This window comes from Periophthalmus magnuspinnatus, chromosome 5, assembly GCF_009829125.3.
Source record: "Periophthalmus magnuspinnatus isolate fPerMag1 chromosome 5, fPerMag1.2.pri, whole genome shotgun sequence".
NCBI lineage: Eukaryota > Metazoa > Chordata > Actinopteri > Gobiiformes > Gobiidae > Periophthalmus > Periophthalmus magnuspinnatus.
The window spans coordinates 3179026-3199513 of NC_047130.1; the positions used below are offsets into that span (position 1 = coordinate 3179026).

At 40.4% G+C, this 20488-nt stretch overlaps 1 protein-coding gene across 2 annotated transcripts in view; it reads right to left on the reverse strand.

Annotated features, from left to right (window-relative positions):
* fgd5a (FYVE, RhoGEF and PH domain containing 5a) overlaps window positions 1–20179 on the reverse strand; it is a 42949-nt gene extending 22770 nt beyond the window's left edge. For both annotated transcript variants that reach the window (XM_033966288.2, XM_033966284.2), the window contains exons 1-7: window positions 19929–20179; window positions 15913–18463; window positions 8552–8669; window positions 7245–7303; window positions 6980–7010; window positions 1602–1753; window positions 1127–1283 (exon numbers count right to left, since the gene is read on the reverse strand). In XM_033966288.2, the coding sequence (XP_033822179.1) occupies window positions 1127–1283; window positions 1602–1753; window positions 6980–7010; window positions 7245–7303; window positions 8552–8669; window positions 15913–18463; window positions 19929–19938 (3078 nt within the window). In that variant the 5' untranslated portion in view covers window positions 19939–20179. The remainder of the gene's footprint in view (window positions 1–1126; window positions 1284–1601; window positions 1754–6979; window positions 7011–7244; window positions 7304–8551; window positions 8670–15912; window positions 18464–19928) is intronic.
* Between the last annotated feature and the right edge of the window lie 309 nt (window positions 20180–20488).

Sequence of the window (20488 nt, forward strand, 5' to 3'; positions counted from 1 at the left end):
ATCAGATTACAGCACGCAACTGATAATAGACGTAATGCCCCAGTATAAATTTGGTTTGACAATATTGAGTAATTACTGTCTTATGATGGCTAAATTACACACAGCAGCCAGGGCACCGTGATCTGAATGCTCTGCAGCTGTTTTGATGCTCAGAATGCATAATCAATGGTGCACACAAGAGGCGGGAAATGAGAAATCTATCGGGTGACCGCTTTGTTCGTATTGGCTTCCGTTAGCGCAGCTTTGTTTGATGGGGTGATCTGTAAACTGGCTTAGACAAGGTGTATTTGGCCTGAGATAATTAGCTGGTGATTAAGAACAGTTTGCGTGACTGAATATATTAGAAGTAACCAGAATAGTTGGATATCAGATGGATTCATCTCTCCAGAGGGGATCAGGAGAAAGAGACCCATGCAGGCAAAGAATGAGTACTTTGGTGTGGAGTGCGAATAAAGTATGTGAGCATGACAGTGGAAAGGTCAGTCCCATGGAGAGGAATAAGATAGAGTGGCTTTACAAAGGCCATTGTCTCTCATGGACGTTGTGTGGCAAAATCTGTGGTAAGTCCTGGTTTGTTAAAAAAAAGAGAAAAAACGAAACTAAAAAAACTAAAAAATAAAAACAGGTTCGATATCTGTAGCCAATTCACTGTTTAAAATATATAGAGGATCTAGCAAAATTAAAAAGCAACATTTTTTTCCAGGTATTTGAGCAAATACCAGTAAAAAATATCACAGCTGTTGAGCTGAAAAATATATCTGTTGCGTGCTGTCTGCGTCTAATTATAAAGCTCTTTATTGTCCGATAATCAGGAAGTGGACTGTTATAGCAGCTAATCGTTGTTGGCAAAACTACACTCTGGCATCTGAAAGTTGTAAAAAGCACGTGTAAGCTAATTGAGGTGAACAATTACTATGATTGCAATACACAAGGAAGTGACAAATAACTTTGGATCACTGCAACCAGTGCCTTTAAGTGACATATGAAGCAAGTTACTCATAATTTCCAAACTGACTAAAAAATAAATGATAAGAAACCTTTAATTGTGGATATTTGGTTTAAATTATGACTTGAACTGTGCATTAACAAAAAGGAAAGTGTTGACTATAGTAAAAGAATGTGTTACCTCAAAGGTCTTGACAATGTTGGCAAAAGCTGGGCTGTTTCTGCGGCTCTCCTCCAGTAGGAACATGCTGCGGTCGTACTCAGAGATGTAGGTGTCAAACACTCGGAAGTCCTCACCATGAGACAAAATCACATCCACCATACGGGGACTCTCCTCCCTGCAGAGACACATGGGGTTCGTAGAAATGATTCAAATATATATCAAATATTATGTAATAGTGTTCTATTTATTTTTCCATTTTAAGAAATAAACTATTTTTCTGTGCGCTAACATAGGTGGATCTAAGGCCACACAGTAAATCAGGCCTTGGGAACCTCAAATTGCCAATAATCTTATGCGGGAATCAAAATATTTAAAAAAAACTAAGAGCAAACCATACACGGATTTATGAAAAAATACATAATTTTCAGATAAATTCAAATACATAAAAGATTTGCTTAGCTTGCATTACAGTGTATAATATTGCACCTCTTACCACTGACTAATGCGCTCCTCCAGCTCGGACAGAAGGCTTTTGTGGAGGTTGTAGACCTGAGGCAGCACTCCTAGTATCTCCCCCAGTCTTTGATCATCCAGCACAGGCTCTCCCTCCTCCCCCACTGCCCCTGCAACGGCTGCTCTGAAGTCCTACACACAGGGAAGAGCAAAATGCAAACTTATTCCAAAACTCTTGAATTGTTAATAACTTGTAATAACAGCAATAACTATGTATAAAAAGTTAAAACATATAGTTAAAAAAGGACAGTGCAGTTATACTCTGGTGGTCTGGTGGAGTGAATAGGCTGGTCTAAACACATGACTTTTGAGTTTGGATTTGAAGTGTGGGATTGAGTCTGTGTTATGGAGGTCAGGAGGGAGGGCTTTCCAGAGCTGAGGAGCACAGCTGCTGAATTGTAAAGTTTTATTGTAATAGAGTATTGTTGATCTCTCTATACATGACCAAAAAGCAGAGTTTTAGCAGTATTACCAAAGTATTATCATTAGTAGTAGTATAGAAGGCAAAGCAAGACAAGTTTTTGTATAGCATAATTCATACACAAAGTAATTCAAAGTGCTTTACAGAATAAGAAAGGCGTTAAAATCACAATACAACAAATTAAAACATAAATAATCATAAATGAATTAAGATTAATAGAGAAGAGCGCAGAATAAAAACCTTTCAGTCGTATACACAGCTAAACAGAACCGTTTTGAGCCTGGATTTAAACATTATCAAAGCAGAGGCCTGTCTCACATCTTCAACTGGTCATGGTTTTAGCTGCATAAAACTGAAACAGATTTTAAATGTAAGGGCCACAGTTGAATTCACAGCCCAAACAGCCTGCTGAATGAAAAGAATTGGAGAGGGATGGAGAAGAAAGAGCTGTAGAAATGAAAGCTCTTGGAGGCGAGGAATGTACAGAGAGAAAAATGGGAGGAAGGAAGGTCAGACGCTCCTAAACATCCTCCCTCCTCCCTTCGTCACCCCCCATGCACTCCCCAGCCCCCCCCCCCCCTCACTCCGGGATCTGTCCAGGCTTTCAGGAAAGGCGGCACTGGTGGCACATGATACATGCACCAGGTGTTGTTGCATAATGGCCTTGATGTTCAATGACACAATCCTGCCTTTTACACACAGACACAGGTGCCCAAATACAAAAGAAAATTACTACTGATGATTTTTAAGAATGCAGTAAAAGTTATGTTTCTTGCAACATAACTGGAAAGAAAGAAACAGTTGTAGTCTACATGGGTGTGCCACTTTTCTTAAGCCAAGATTGCAAAATGTAGGGCCTCTGTTGACTTGAATTGTTCTCAACTGTGAAGAATATTTGGGTATTGAAAAGCAATATATAAGTTTTATGTATTATTAACTATTAAATGTTATATTAGGACTCAGAAGGTTCCTGGTTCAACTCTCAGACCACCCGGGCTTTTCTGTGTGGACTTTGCTTGTGTGGTGTTTCTCCCCTTGTCAATGTGGGTTTGCTCTGGGTACTCTGGTTGCTTCCATCAACCAAAAACATGCACAATACGTGAAATCCTCCAGCTAAGGTAATCCTGACTAAGCCTATAGATCTGGAGATGGGTCCCTGAGTGCCGCACACTGCCCCAGAGGCACTGAAGGGTCAAACGCAGAGGACAAATTTTCCTACGGGGACAATAGAGTACCTTAACCCAAATGCTTTCAAGTATTTTTATTTTTTATAGCATTCTATATCTTATATTTCTGGTCTTTACTGATAAAAACATGTATAATTTGGAGACAACAAAAGCCTGAGTGACTAACATAAATAGCTTCATAGTTGCTCCAAAACGCACTGCATTTACACAGACATAAAAAGAAAGTAAGTGAACCATTAAGAGCTGACACATAAAATAATAATAAAAAAATGACTGTCTGGAAATGCCACACCATATAAATTGTACAGGATACGTGTAAAGGGCCATTTTATTCCGATAATAAGTCAAGCTTAGAGATAAAACAAAGAGAAGAATCCCTGTAGTTTACGACGTAATCGTGGCAACAGTGGTCAGTCCAATCCTCGCCGTTCATCATAGACCACAATCGACCCAATGGGAGCCAGCATTCATCAAACGCAGGGACACAGACATTTTAGTGGCTCGAAATGACCAATACACACTCGCAGTAATAGAGGATCACCACTTTATCTCACCGCCTCTTTCTTCACGTAAGGTCGGGCTGCTGGAGCATTAAGCAGTTGGTTGAGCAGCCAGTCATGCTTGGTCATAACTCAACAGATACAATCCATTCAAAGGTCACAGGTGGCAAACAAGAAGGGACAGTTTGCAGAGAGTCCAGCAAGAGCAGAGAAGCGCTGCCTCCCTTCCGATGTGGAGCAAGAGGCTGGAAATTCTTTGTATTCTTGTTATTCCTTATCAAACAATGGGACAATGGCTCCTGTATTTCTCTCTCACCTAAGATCACTCGAATCTTGCTAATCCACAAATTGTTATTCAGTTCATTGCATGTAGAAAATATCAATAAAATAGATTTCTTTTATTGATAATAATAGTATACGGTGCTGATAACATTGATTTGTAGCCACAGCTGCCCTGGAGTAGACTGATGGAAGTGAGGCTTTCAATCTGCATGTTGTTGGGTTTCAATGTTTTTTGGAGACATTACATTGATTTGAATTACTACTTGTGCAACCTTAACCAAATCTTAACATATTTTAACTCAAGATTTACATCATGGGGGGCAGATTTTCGTCCCCATGAGGTTGGCAGGTTCCTTTGAGTGTGTATACAGATTTTAGTTCCCACAGTATAATAAATATCTACCGTCATACACACATAAGCAAGGTGGGTTAAGTGTCTTGCCCCAGGAAACAATGACAGCAAAGGTTGGAGCTGGGATTGACCTGTTAGCCTTGTAGATTAGATAGATTTAAATTAGGATATATGGTTCTAATGTTAGCATGAGAGTTAGTTGTGCTTACTTTTCTCTTTTCAGCACCTACAAATGGGGGGTAGTTCGGGATCATAGTATAATTATTTAGTATTGGAAAGACGCAATCTCAGCTATGGTTTTCAGTGAGTAAATAAACAATGACTGTGTTTGTTTTAGTGGGACAATTTGTGGACCGCAGACGTGGGTTTTTGACGACAGCAGGTTAGGAGAAGGAGGAGTAGGATTTGAACTTCTCAGTGAATCATATTTTATTGTTTGTAAGAAAATAGTCACACTTCCTCCACCAAACAGATAACACATGTCTGCCTGAATAATGTGACATACAGAGCAGCATAACAAGAGCCGAGTGTGCTTATGAATTATGCAACTCCATGTGAAGCCCCATGTCACCTTCAGAGGTGGGAAAAGGATTTAATTAGGCAGTGTATAGAGGCACCTCAAAACAGAGCAGGCCAAGGGGACAGAGCTATAAAGTTGTGAAAACACATCATTTGCACAAAGAACAGTCAGGTTTAAGACTGCATATCACTGAGAGGTGCAGAGTACAGGGATGTGGCTTCAGTGTGTGTGCTTTGGTTTGCAGCAGTTTATTATTATAATTAACCTGATATGATTTGTGATCGGGAGCAGCGGAATAATATTTGCATTAGTTGATCTTTAATAGACCCAAATTGCACATTAAATATAGAGTGTTCTTTTGTAGTCACAACAGGGCTTCATAAATCATGTTAAGAGGGCACATATTAGACATTCAGGGTGTGACCTTACTCAAGGTTACACAGCAGCTCACTGATGGCTTTCTCTTTCTGTAGTTCTACTTGTCATAACAATCATAACTTCACTGTTTGCAACTGTTCTCTTTCTTTTTGATTCCATGGTATTATCATATAAAGTTTATACTTTTTGAAGGTTACATTTTCTCATGTTTTGACAGATCACTTTGTCATAGCTGAAGTGACAGCAGCAAGAGAGAAATGATGATACTCAGCTGTCTGATGCAGAGCTCACTTCAATATCAATGATTTTAGAACCAAAGCAGCTGCTGGAGACTTTACTTTAGGTCAGTTCCTAATTTTTAAATGTAAAGTGTAATATTTACAATTTCTTGAGAAGACTTATTGTTAATTTGTTGTTAATTTGGAGGGGGAAATAATCTAATTTGTGTGTGTGTTTGTGTGCATATGAATGTGCCTGGATGGAGAGTGGAAGGGGTTAGAGTGGGTGAGAGTGCACATGCTTATGTGTTTTGCTTTTGTGTTGTTTTTAGAATAGTATTTGAATAATGTGGCCCTAGGTAATATCTGTTAAATTTGTGGTCAGTTTATCTGTATTTTCAGTATTTGCACCAACCAGTTCAGGGACTAAAGGTGTAAATTGGCATTCATGATATAATCTGAGACCAGCATCTTTCCTATGACTTTTGTCTTTTGTATTGTTGTGTACTGCCCCTGTACAAATAAAAAGCATACCATTTCACAATCTGAGTGAGCATAGTCACAGAGGAATGCACATTTAAACCGTGTACAACTGAAACTCAATAAGATGAGAACTATTTTAGGGGGATCAAGTTGCATAAAGGTCATATTAAAAACAAATGCATGCAAGGGATGGCTCACAACTGCAAATGCACCAAAAGTGAGTATGGTAATATAGCAAGACATCGTATAGGGTGTCCCATTTTCCAAAACAAAGTCCAAAATAGTGCTAAACTGTCACATTTGTGGCCATTGAGACCCCATGTCATCTTTTCTTCTGTAGTAAACACAACATAATAGCAGAGAAAAGACAAAGGCAACATCAGCACAGCGCCCTCTGTGTCATTTTACAACATTGTCAAGAGCAGGAAGTCCATTTCACTGCAACAACACTGATAATGGTGAAGAGTGTAAACTGGGGAAGGCAAAAGACAGGGGTACAACACAGGCACAGAGTATGAACAGGGATCTTCAACTAAAGGGACTACAAAATGTAAAGCATTCAACTTTTTATTGTAAATGAGAAAATGTTGTGTTTTACATGCTAGTGTATTATTATTGCAGACCCCTGCATGCTCTCTGTTGCTAATAATAAAGTACTTAAATTTCTCGTCAACCTGAAATTAAGTACCAAAAGCAGTGCTCTGATTGGCTGCACTTGAACAGTCCACCCCAGTTTTAATTTGCTGTCTGAAAACAGCTGTTCTAAAACCATGCATGTGCCTGAAAATGATTGCATGTGGATATTAAGGGTTGTTGAGAGCTAGAGATGAGTTTAATCAGGTGTAAAAATCAGGTACCCCATCTTTAATAAATCATTTTAAATGTGGGGAATTAGGTGTATAATTACTATTTAACTAAATAAGTCTAAAGACACTGTGATGATCTATCAAAGGTAAGAGTAAATAAGATGGATGACGGAAAACAAAAGACCAGAAAACTGAAGGGCTTGGGTCTTACCTCCTGAAGATGCTTGAGGGCACTCACATGTCTAAAAAACGATAGAATTCAAAATACAATTAATGAAAGGAATTAAACTCTGACAATAGTTTTCAATTATGCATGATGAGAAACTACTTGGTTAAGTGCAAGGGCAAGGTCATTGCACTTAGACAAGTTAGATATTCATTGCTGCTCTGTAGATTATGCTAAAAGAACCAAAATGCTATCAACAACTTAAGATATACTACTGTACATTTGTGGAAGTATTTACATAGATGCTTACAGTCTCTCGGAGTCCACCAGCTCTTTGGCAATGTAAAAGGCTCTTGATCGTCCATCAATCTGGTAATCAGCGAGGGAGACCAGTGGGAGATAAATGGATATAGTTAATGTTAAAGGACATTCTCTGCACTTAAAGATTCATAGAAATGCCTAAAAAGTCAGGTACAAAAAATATATAATAAAAGGACCACTATGTTGAACTTGTCAAAACAAGACTGATCATTTCATTATGGCTACACGGACATGGAGCTTTTCTCAAATATAAACCATTTAAAGTACAATGCATTATGCATGAGAGTGTGTGGTGCCTGTAACACTGGCCATTGATTATAAGGGTAATCACGGGCCGACCAGCATCCCAATCAAAAGATAACCACTCAGAGCTGGCTTATTTTCCCCCTATGCCATTAAACAAATGATCCAAATTACAGCACAGTTCCAAAGCTAAAGAGCCACACACTTCAAGAATATTTCGAGTGTGCTCTCTTTGAAGAAGAAGAAAACAAGGAAATGCCTGTCACATGATGCTGTATTATATTGGTGGCAGGACGGGTGGGTCCATCTTGTTAGAAAAAGGCTTTTTATGGTATTTCGCATGAGATGGGAAACTTTAGCCTGAGGAAGGTCAGAGGGACTGAAACGTTGTATAAATAAAGTAAACCAAGACTGAGACAGTGTGGAGTCTCACTCGGGAGTCTGCTTAAAACCTTTCAGTTAAAAAACTTTAGCCAAGCCAGACAACACTGCACAAACCTGTGCAGTGATACATTAATACTACTCATGAAACTGACAGGAAAAAAAAATATATATATATAATCATCAACCATTACCTAAGAAAAGCACAAGTTTAAAAAATTATCTCAAAGTTATAAACAGGAGGTAAGATTTCGTCTGTGGTATAGTGCAGTCCATGAGTAGGAAGCACAGTGCTGTTTGCTGGGCAAATGTATGTACTACAGCTTTTCCACTTAAAATAGGTTCTCCTCACACCTCATCATTTATGTCTAAACGCAGATCAAAGTCATCATATAGCGTGTTTTCCTAAACACTGTTGCCGTGGTAACATGGTCCAAGTCTGGCCTAGGACACAGAGGAAGCGGTGACAGAATGTAAGATACTAAATATGCAGAGAGCTCCAGTCTGGCCGCCAGGCAAGGGTGTAGTACAATAGTTTTATATTAAGTAATTGCTACGTCTAATTCATTACAGTATGTAATATTGCAGGTCTGACAACTCAAAACAATATGCAACATATGTAAAAAAAAAAAAAAAGATGAGCTTGATATCTGATGTAGCAGTGATCTTTACCTGTCGATCAAAGCTTGGCTCAGTGACCCCCTCCTCTTCCTCCGAGGTCCTCCCATGATCTTCATCAGCGGACAGCCCAACTGGAGTGGATGCCATTGGGAATGGCTCTGTGTAGGCACTAATGGGGACAAACAAATTTAGTAATTAATGAGTTACCAGTGGGAACATTTGACACATTTCACTCATATCTTTCCAGACATTAATCTAAGTGCCCCTACTTCCTGTCCACTATTGTTGTCCTCCACTGACCTGCTGTAATCTTCTTTATGACTGGTCAGGCTGCAGTGTTCGCTCTATAGTAATCCTTTTGAGCACCTGAGAGGGCCGCGCTGTAGGTCATTTCTCACTGTAATCCTCTTAATACTACCCATGGTAATTATAAACGACCTCTGACCCATTAAGACCTATTGACTCGATGGCAAAATTACACTAGCAGAAAGAGGTTTAGAAGCAAAAATACAGGGAGTTTATGGCCTCATTTTTCGTGTGTGGAAAGTTGTGGTTGTTATGCTTATGCTTCTTTTTTTAATTATTATTAGTTTATTTGATAGGGACAATGTGCAAAAACATTAAAGATGCTTTGTACCAGATAATAGCCAAAGCTAATTTCCATCTGTAGTCCCTGAGCAGGTGAGAAATACAATACATGCACCTAATGTAAATGCACACTGCATACTATCAGTAATAGTATTATTAAATTAATTGGTGAACCTACAATGATCATCCAGGCCCACTTTTATCCCAAAATGATCTGAACAGTATATTGATATTGGAATGGTTAGTATCTGGTGTATGTGTGTATCAGTCAAAGTTTCAGGGATGTGCAGACTTAGCTGAGCACAAACTTCCTGAACTTAAATCAAAATAAAACTGAGATTGTGGTGTTTGGCCAAACTAACCCACTGCCTGAGCATGAAAGTGTGATAGGTGCTCTGTCCTCTTATTGTCACCCTGCAGTGAGGAAACCTGGGGTGATTGTAGACTCTATGTTCAAACTGGACAAGCACAATAGTTCTGTCATAATTCAGCTTCTTGCTAAATTAAAGCCTTACCTCCCACAGACGGATTTTGAAAAAGCAATCCAGGCATTTGTAATATCGCGTCTGGATTATTGTAATTCTTTGTATGTGGGGCTGGACCAGGGCTCCCTGCAGCACTTACAGAATGTCCAGAATGCTGCAGCTTGTCTGCTGACAAAAACTAAGAAACAAGAACACATCATGCCTATGCTGTTCAACCTGCACTGGGTCCCTATTTTGCTTAAATGTCTGCACTCTATGGGTCCTCTTTATCTGAGGGAGTTACTACAGCCCTATACTCCACCCAGATCCCTGAGATCAGCTGACCAGCTCCTGTGGGTTGTGCCCAAAGAGGTGACAGAGCCTTTTCTGGGCTGCGCCCAGACCATTGAACAACCTCCCGCTGCCTGTCAGATCCTCTCAATCTTTAAGACAGTTTAAGACTAGAATAAATAAATAAAATTGAATTAAATGTTGATATTTAAAGGTGCACTCTATAACTATTCTGTGTCCACCACCTGCTTGTCTCCATGGAGATGTTATTGCTTGCCTAGAATATATCAACTCATTTATATCTATGGAGATAAACAGATGACACCACCAGGTCAAGTTACAGGTCAGATCTGTGGAGAGGGAACCATGCTTCTTACAGCCCCAGGCTTCCAGCTCAAAATATTTTTAGTACCTGCAAGAAAGATAAGCCTAACACCATACCATGGAACATGTCAGGCAAAATCATGGTGACATTCAGGTGATGGGTCAAAGCTCCAAAGTGCACATTTAATAACAGTAAAAATACATGCACCATTGGTGCCACTCACATGGACACCAAAATCTGATTATAATCTGATTTCTGGACCTGTAAGATTATCTAAATGACACGTAAACTGCAGAACCATGTGAGTATTCAGAGGACCATGATCAAAAAGAAATCAGGTGCTTTTGCTGTTCACATGCCATTGTAATAGTCTTATAACTCAAAAGATCTGTTAATAATCAGATATTGAGCGTGCATGTAACCAGAGCCACTGTGGTTAAAAACTGAATTTTATGTTCATATTAATACATTTGGCAGAGCATGTTGATGGCTACAACATTGTGAATAGAACCCACGCTGCCTTTGACTAATGGCTCAAAAACACAGCGTACGCGTTGTGTTAGCACAATACTATTAGAAGAGCAAAGGTTAACAGAGCTCCCCACTGCACCACTACATTTTCATTCAGATGCACTCATACTTCATATGGAACTGTACTACATTACAGTTTGTCTCACTGTCAGACATGCTGGGTGGGCTGAGGGGGGCGGTGCACACCATTACTCATCACTGACCCTACAGCTGATAGGGCATACATAACACACAACATAAACTGGACTTCACCGAGTGAACACAACATTCTTATGGGGGTAGCTTTGATTCATGGTCTCATATAGGGGATTTCCAAACTGCATTTAAGAGTGGCTTTGACCTTGACTCTTGGACTTGTACAGTCTATATCGCAAACCCCTATTGTCTTGTCAATGGTGGGCAGACTGATGGATAGGTATAGGCTGATATTCCAGTCTCAATCTGATAGAATGAACAAAAGCTTGATGGTTTAAGGGCCGAAACACTGAAGCTGTACCAATATGCTGGTGCATTTTGATCTTACTGAATATTACCCCAGTACTAATATTTTATTTTTTTATTTACTTAAAACATCTTTGTGAATTTATGTATTGGAATGAATATATCGGAGCTTGATGGGAATTACATGTTGGATACATTTGACTACTAATTTGTCGGGAGCAACCGTATTGCAGTTGTAATTGTGGTAGTGGTAGGAACAGAAGAAGTGTCTGTGTACTGTGCTGCTACTGTTCTGCATATGGACAAGTGCATATTAAAAATGATGCCAATGGTACATTTCACATATATTCAGTTATAATCTATGAAATCCGATCTAAAACAACTTAATAAAGGAGCAAGTCTGCTGATGTTGGCGTTAGATAACTGTGGTGCCCAATGGGAGCTAATGATTCGTAGTGACTAGCTGATTTTTTTCTTTTTCATTTGTACCAAAATGATGAATGGATGCTGCAAAATCCTACACATATCATGAAGAAAATAAAATTAGAGAATGAAGTAAGAACAAAGCAGTGGGTGTATACCTGTGGCAGTGAAAATGGGGGTTAATCAGAAGGGAAACAACTATAACATGATTAAAAGCTCTAAAAAGTCAATTTTGCATAATAGGTACGCTTTAAGTGAGAAGAGGTGAGCAGATACAAGAGTCATACAAGAGTCGTAAATCACCACATAAACAGGAGGAGAGTGTAAACAACCTCCTCCTGACAGCAGCAACACAACAGCCACCGGCTACACGCAGTCATCATTACAGAGAACTACTCATGTCTTCTCATTAGTACCTTAGGCTTTTATAGTTACTTCACAGTTAATGTGTGTTCAAATGTTTGTTTGATTGCAACCATTAAGCACAACTAAATAGGATTTATGTGCAGCCACAGTGAATCAATAATAATAATAATAATAATAATAATAATATTAATAATAATAATAATAATAATAATAATAATAATAATAATAATAATAATAATAATAATAATAATAATAATAATAATAATAATAATGCCTTACACTTGTAATCCGCTTAACAGGCTTGGTCAAAGCCTCTCAAAGCGCTACGATGATCTCATTATACCACAAAAGTAAGCCTGTCACAATAACACATTTTCAAGTACGATATACTGGTGAAGAAAATATAGACAATAAACCATAGTAGTGAATACTAAAGTAGGATTCCCACCTGCAATAAATAAATGAAACACTGAGTCATAGTCAAGTTATTTATTCAGCCCTCTGCAGCTCAAATGTTATCATAGAACAGTGCAACAATTAATAGTTCCCCACTAGTGCAAAGAAAATGCACTGATACCCATAAGTATTGCCAATTTAGTTGTAGCATTTACTGTGACAGGCCTACATAAAAGTATAAGTTGTTCAGTGAAACAGAGAAATATTATAACTAATCTGATTAAAGTGTTGATAGCGGGTACTGAAGTGAAAAAAATACCAATTTATTTTAAAGGGACTCTATGTAAGTTTTATAGGTATGTAAATTTATAGTGTACTGTGGAAAACTAGCAATACAATAACATTTTTATGAGACAAGCAGGTAACAGACATGTGCCAGGGTTGTAGTTTTTTTGTTGTTTAGTCAAATAATCGGTCTGTAGTGTCTTAGTTAAGCAAATATATTAGTACTCTACCATTTTATTAGGCTTCTAAAGATTTATTTGCACAAAAACAGAAAGGAGCAAAAATGGTGAGTTTGCTTGAGTCTCAGGAATGGACTGTTTAATCAGCTTTTTCACTTGATGTTGTTCACTCGTACCTACATAATTGGTTTTGATTCTAATAATTCTCGTCTTAGTTGACTAATCTATGCACAGGGCATTTCTATAGTCCACTACAGACCCACACAGAGCACATTCAAAGGTTAAATGTTGTAATAAAGTAAACTTATTGGATGTTGTAAGAATGTCTACACTATAACTGCAGACCTGGCATTCCTTATGGGACCACACCTCATGCTTTTGTTCCTGAAGGAGTATGTGAAGCTCTAGTCCGTACTCTGAGGTGACCCCCCTTCTCTCTGCCTCATCCTGTCCTCCTCTGTCTCCACCTCAGCTCTTGTCAGCTCTCCACCCTCAGTGCATTTCCTGTAAACAGCCTGTGGGAAGCTCGGAGCAGGCTGCTTCCTCCCCTGGGATGACCTGGCACTGACCTGAGGGCGTCTGGCACCAGGCCCGTCCTGCCAGCCACACGCCCCGCCCCTCACCATGCAGCCACTGCCCAGTACAACAATGCACTTCACATGGCTCCCTCATCACCACTAAGGCTATGTGAGCACCAAGCAGGGAGGTGCTGCAGAGGCCATATCCTTGTCATCACTTTTAACACTCCAGTTCAATCGTTTGGTCACACAACGAGACCAGGGGGTGAGCTTTAGACACAGAAATGACAATCCTTTTCAATAAACTGCACTTTATTAAGTATGCAAAGAAATGGACAAAAGCATAATTGCCTCACTGTTACTCTTTGGCATGACCATTAGGAATGCTGAATGCAGTAAAAGTGGTGCACTTACAAATGCTTGGCTTTTGTTAAAATGTCTTTTCGATGTTTCAGAGCCTCTGCACCACTTGGCTGTGACAGTTCTGCTGAGACTGCTTGCTCAGCAAGAGTCCTGTCTTTGACAAAGCAGCCCTTGGTTGTAATGTAGTATGCACACATGAGCCCACACAGTTTTGAAAAAACAAACATCTTGTTTGGGCCACGAATCACTAGTGTACCTTTTTCTTTCTTCTTTGAACACTTCTGCAGCTGGCTAATGAATGTCTCTTTGCAGAGCCTGCTTAGCTTTTGCTGGAGCAGCGTCTGTGAGGTGCTATACATAAATCAAGGCAGTGGAAACGAGCCAAGCCCGCAGACAGTAGCTTTGTGACTTCTCCAAAAAGTGTGTTTGCCCCTGTAGGCACTGCTCTTTCATGTGACCCCCTCTCTCAAAGCGTTTGGTCATTTTCTGGACCACAAAAACGTGCTGTTCCTCTGTGAAAATACTGTCACATGGACTGAATGAGTTCTGTATAAATCACTGTCATTGTCACATGGGCAGCATGGGACAGCAGCAATGTCAAGGTTTGAAAAGGGTATATTGAAACACTGCATATATTAAAAAGAAACATACGGCTACATAAACGTAAACTGTGAAGATATAAAGTGGTATCCATGGCAACACAGCCCTCTGTGGGCAAATGTTCTGAAGGTGAGTTTGCAGGACAGATGAGAGACCTCTACAATGGAGCACATTGATAACATCACAGCCTATGGTGAGTGCATTGTCTGTGTAATGGCCATGTGTACAGTTGGAAATACATGTTTTCAGAATATACACTAAGGATTCTATAACTGACCTGAAGTGCAAATATATACCTTGCAAAAATTTATCAAACCTCAAAATATCCCCCAAGTACAATTAATGAAATTAGTATGAGATCAAGTAGGACATCCAGCATAAAACGCCTAACAATACCATATAAATCACTGCAAGAGCAGGATGTGCAGCAAAGTAAAAAAATGTGAAATAATCATTTAATGCAACTCTGATAACTCAAAAGACAACCAGATGATTCAATAATTAACCTTAAACTAAATAAACTTGGTGGCGTAAAAATTAAGCAACAAACACGATTCAGAAATAAAATTATTGCAGCATGTGCATTGTGCCTACAGATTATCTCAGGTCTTAGGAGAGCACTTGGCCTGCTGTCTCTTTGGCTTCTCTCAGATCATCAAACACAAGTATTTTATTAAGACTGGTGAGCGCTCCAGTCCATAGTGACAGCGAGTATGCCACACGCCGGCCAGCTGCACTCGTTTGCTACAGTCTGAGAGCGGTGATTCCTCACTCCATCACACACTGCAGTAAATTGCGGGGGCCCTCCAGGCTCCAGAGCACACTGGAGAGGGCCACTTTAATAAAAGCTGTACTAAAGTTAGCCATAAGTGTCAGCTACAGGAGAGCAATTACACCACAACTGCTCGGTTCACTTACAGTTTGTACGTTTTTTACCTATAGCACCTTTATGTTCGGTCTCTTTGTGACCTATTAACACCCCCCCCTCCATTTTCACCCCTTCCTCACGCTTCATCACTTCCTCTTTATATAGAACGGAATGTCTCGCCCCCACACTTTTAATTGCAGTGCATAATGAAGTCTGTAAAGTGAATAACCTGAGCTCGGTGGGTTACCCTATAGCCATTACCTGTCCTATCACTTCAAATGTACTCGAGGAAGACGGCCACCATATGTGACCTCTAAATCTAAAAACGAAAAAAAATGTGTAATCTGTCCCTTAGGCATAGGCATTTTTTTCCAAAGCTGATGATGCCTAACTCTGCAGGCTGCTTCACAACTACTGAATGTCCCCAGTACAAAACCTGAGCTTGTGTCACCCTTAAAATTTTACGAAAACCACCATAAAACATGACATTGCTATTACAATTAGGCATGTATGAATATGAATTATGTGTTTCATAATTCAGATTTTACCATGATAAAATCCAGCAACAAGGGATCAAACAGCAGTACAATGAATGGGTAAATGTGACGGTTATCTTATCAGTAATGGCATCGCAGAAAAGACAAATCCAAAGCTAAATTGAACGCTAGAAGACAGGTAATCCTCATTTATTAACCTGAAATAGCTGATGCCTTGTGTAAAAGTCATGAATAAAATGTTTGAAGAAAAAATAATAATAATATTCATGTACATTACCTTTCCGAGTCCACTTTTGATGTTGTTTTATTCTCAATCCCGGGGAAACTGTTCATATCCACATAACCGTCGTTGTCATTGCACTGCGTTGTTGTCCGGTTTGGATTCTCAAAAAATTCAGTGACGGTGTGCGATCTGATTGGCCTTCCAGGGATTTGAATATTCTCATAGTCTGCGCTCATTGCTGGGATGTTTTCATAGTCGGAAGTGTCTGCGCTGGGAAAGGAGATGGATCGTGGTTTCGTAAGGGGCAGCGGCATCATGGAACGGCGTGAGCGTTCTTCGAAAGACTCTACTCTTGAGACGCCCCTGCCATAAGATTTCAATTCACCTTTCTTCCTCTGCTGGTCTTTATAAAGGACAATGGTGGATGGTAGGTCCGACGAGCGCTGTTGGGAGCTCACTATACGAGAATGAAGTTGAGGAGAACTACCAGTGCTCCGGCGATCAAGTTCAATCACTCTAGATGGCCCGTGATGGCTTGACTCGGAGGACGATCTTGAGGAACGCACACTTCCATCGCTGAAACCCTTTGAATCAGACTTTCTTTTGAACTTCAGTGTCAAAAAGCGTTTGAATGACGTTTTCTTCTTCTTATTTTTGTCATTTGTCGGTTCGTGGTGGATCAATAGGGCGGGCGAACTCTTGGTCACTGGTCTCTTTGTGATGTATGCTAATTCAAATGGTGGCGGGATGTCTACTAAAGATGTCGGTGTGGAGACTCCGCTGGAAGAATGGTAACTCTTTTGGGAGAAGCTGCCTGAAGAAGTTATGACGCATGGAAGAGACATAGAATCATCTTTACGCTTCATCTTCACCTCATCTTTAGTAAATCCCAACTCAGGAGTAGTGGATAAAGTTAGTTCAGGACCTTCAGCTGATTGAGATGATAGCAAGAATCTGCGAGACTTGGTGGTAGGGATAATGGTGTTGACTTTTGACTGCTCTGATTCCTCACTCTTCTCTAAGGCCACAGTGTAATAATCATTATTCTGATATTCTGTTCCTGTCTCTTCTGGGACAGTTTCTGGTACATATCCTGGGACTTTTCCTGAATAAGACCGAGATCTTGTGACTATAGATTTACGATCTAAAATCAAAAAGTTCTCCCCTTCAGAGTCAAAGCCAGCCTCTTCGTAAATATGCTCTTCGCTGTCAGAGTCAGAGTCTTCATAGTAAGGCACAATGTGGCAGTCCAGCTCCTCTATGTCCTCCTCGAAGGCCTCGGTGGTGTGAGCAAACACTACTCTGTTGGTGAGTTCGGGGGTGCGTCCCAGGTCTAAATCGGCTGGTACAGTGATGTTGCAGAGTCTGAGACGAGGCTGGCAGCTTCTTCTTTGACTCTGGAAGGCTTGTTCCCGTTTGGCAGTTCTCTCTTTTGCACTTTTACCTTTTATAGGTTTCTTTTCCGATTCTTCCTCGGTCTCCTCATCACCAATCTCAACATAATCCTCTGATGAGACGCCCTCGAGATGCTCAAAGTCATCTTCATCTTTAGGGCAAAACGATTCATCAATGTCTGCATACTCATCAGCTGACTCACCACCTCTCTCTTTCTGCTGTCTTGAGTGTTCGTTCTCTTCGGTCTCCTCATTTTCTGCAAGGATCTGCTTATCCTCCATTTTGTCCACATCATCGGATGACACATAATAAGGTTCTTGGTTTGAGGTTTCAGACGTTTGCACATTTGTAGGTTCATCATCTACATCGTCCTGCCCCCACTCTGGGTCAGCAGTGTCGCTTGTATCAATTGGGACTGATTGAATGACAGAGTAAGGTCCAAACACATCCTCGGTGCTGGCAGTGAATCGAAAACACCCAGAGAGATCCTTGGTGGCACGTTCTGGTTGCCATACCTCTATGTCTCCTGTCTCAACAGTTTCACAAGACTCGCATGTGTCACTAGCATCATCCGCGGGGCCAATAACATCATATGTATACTCCTCTGCGACTGTGGGGAGCAGGCTGAATCCAAATTCGAAATTACCAGCTCCTACCTCATCACATGGTTCAATATGATTAAGTTCATTGTCAGTATTGTCCAGTTGGTCATCCTGCACGGTTACTCGGTCATCCCCTTCATCCCCGGTGTCCTCCTCTGTGTCAGTAGTGTAAGGTAAAGGCGTAGAGGAATTATCATCATCAGTGAGAGTGCCACTTTCAGGTAGAATCACATCCTGGCTAGTGTTTTCATCTTCAGTAACATCTGCTTTGACTGTATCATCAGAGCCAATACTGTCCCCATCATTGCTCACATTTTCTTCATCTTCCTCTGTACTCTCTTTCGCTCCAGTGTCAATATTGCTATCCTCCACTTCACATGTCTCCAGTTTGTCCTGTTTGTCCTCTGTGAAAAAGTGGAGTGCTTCACTGACCCCGTTACTATGAGTCAGGTCTCCGTTACTCAGGCTGTGTGGTCGTTTAGGCTTGGGCGCCACTGGAGGTTTGGGACCACGCACTGGGACGCAAGATCCTGACATCAGCTTTGACTGCACTGTGATGGTCAGATGACTCCGAGCTTTGGGTTGAGGCACATGCAGTTCTTGAAAGTCTGTGTAGAAAGAAAAGAGGCAAAAGAAATTACAATTAGTGCATGACTTTATCAGTCTTGAAGCAGTGTGTGTGTGGCAAAGGAAGCGCACTCGGCTCGGTAGTCGGTGACCTGCACAGCGCTGCACTGGACATTATCAGCAGGAAAAACAACAGAGCCACAGGGTACTTAGAGTGGGAACAATAACACAGCGCTGTCTGGAAAAATGATACATACACCCTTCATTTTAAATTTAAATTAAGACTAACTGAAATATGACTCATCTGATCCCCAGAGTCATTAACTGCGTTAGCGAGGCAGCATAAATGAGAAGTTTGAAATGTGCAATTGGGCTAATTTATTAAAGCAAAGTCTAGCTGAGTAAGAAGGAGCTGAAGTGTCATTTCTGGAATGGTGGATTAAAGTAACACACCCATACTTCACCACACTGTGTACAGCCCAGGTCTTCCTGTTATTTAGTACCTGCCCTGACGCACATCCTTTTCAACTCACAGTGCACCCTGCTATCTCTAAGGTTTTGTTCTTGTCTCACACTTCAACTTATACATAACTGTATTCAGTATCTTAACATAAAAATGTTATATAAGAATATTAGTGCTTTTAAATGTCTTCTTTAACCCAAGAGGAGGAGCCCTCACTGCTCCAAGAACCCTCAGCTTATAGAAATCACATTTTACAAATAGACTTCCTTCTGGCCATTCTTCCCATCTCATAAAAACACCACACACAAACACACTTTTTCTGCTAAACAGGTCCTTTGAGTGTGTCAAAGAACAATGGAGCTAAAAGGGAAGCACTGGCCTCAGTTTGACAACGCACCGTACTCCAAACAACAGGATATGAATTATGCAACAAGAATTCAATTAAAACATGTGTCTTAAAAACAAAGGAAGGGAATGACACTAGCATTCTGACTGTGCCAGGCATCCAGGATGTGATTTCCAATGGTGTGGGCAGGGAGAAATGTCACCAAGAATTTCAACTCTTTTAGGCTACAACATAAAGTCCAGATTCAGAGACAGAGATGATACCCTAAATAATATTATATTAAACATTTTAATGCAAAGTGGACTGATTGGATTATAATTCTAAATTTAACTAAATTGGTTTCATAGAATTTAACTGAGGAGGATCCCACATACTGCTAATTAAAACAGACTTTAGACTATTAGACCAGATTACAAGTTTGTGTATGAATAGGCCTTCACTTATTACACGTTAGTAAACTATACAGCTATCAAAATGCATTCACATCGTAAAACCTCATGCGGCTGCTATTTTGTAAATGTTTTCTTTTCATCATAACGTTAAAGAAAAGCTAGATATCAAGTAGCGCGTAGGCTATAGTTCAACCAAAAGTGAAGAAAAGATGCGAACTGAGCCAAATTTCACAGAAGTTATCAAAGTTTGCCTGACAGGTAAGTGGTATGTGAACAGATATGAGCGTAAAACACGTGGAACACACCTGCGTTCATTGTGGGGCATCATCATCCACGGTGCCCGTTACTCGTTCTCCTCATTTCGCCTCCGTTCCGCAACCGCTGGGTCCAATTGATGCGTAAAGTTAATCCAAACGCGAGCACATTTCATCGCATAAAGTTACAGAGGGTATTGTTGCCGCTGAACGCTTCATATTTTTTGTTCAACGTCAGTAAAATTCTACCTTTGAGAAGCGCTGGTGGTGCTGGTCGAGCCTGCAAGCATCTCCAGCGCACTGACGCTCACGCGCGCACTGGTGCGCTCCTCTGTGCAAACAGGGAGGTGCTGCTGCGCGTCCAGGGGCTGGACTGGAGCGGGGGCCGTGAGTCCAAAACATAGCCTTTTCTATGTACATAACAAAGGGATTTTTGTCATGTTTGCAAATGGGAAAATATAGTTGTTATAGTTGTTTTTCCCCCCACACATAGGCTATTTATAAAAAATAAATAAAAAAATCTTAAAAACTTCTTGAATCAAACGGAAGATCCAATGTTCTCCAAGCACAGCGAATGGTCTCGCCTTTAACTCGCTTTTAGGAATTAGCTG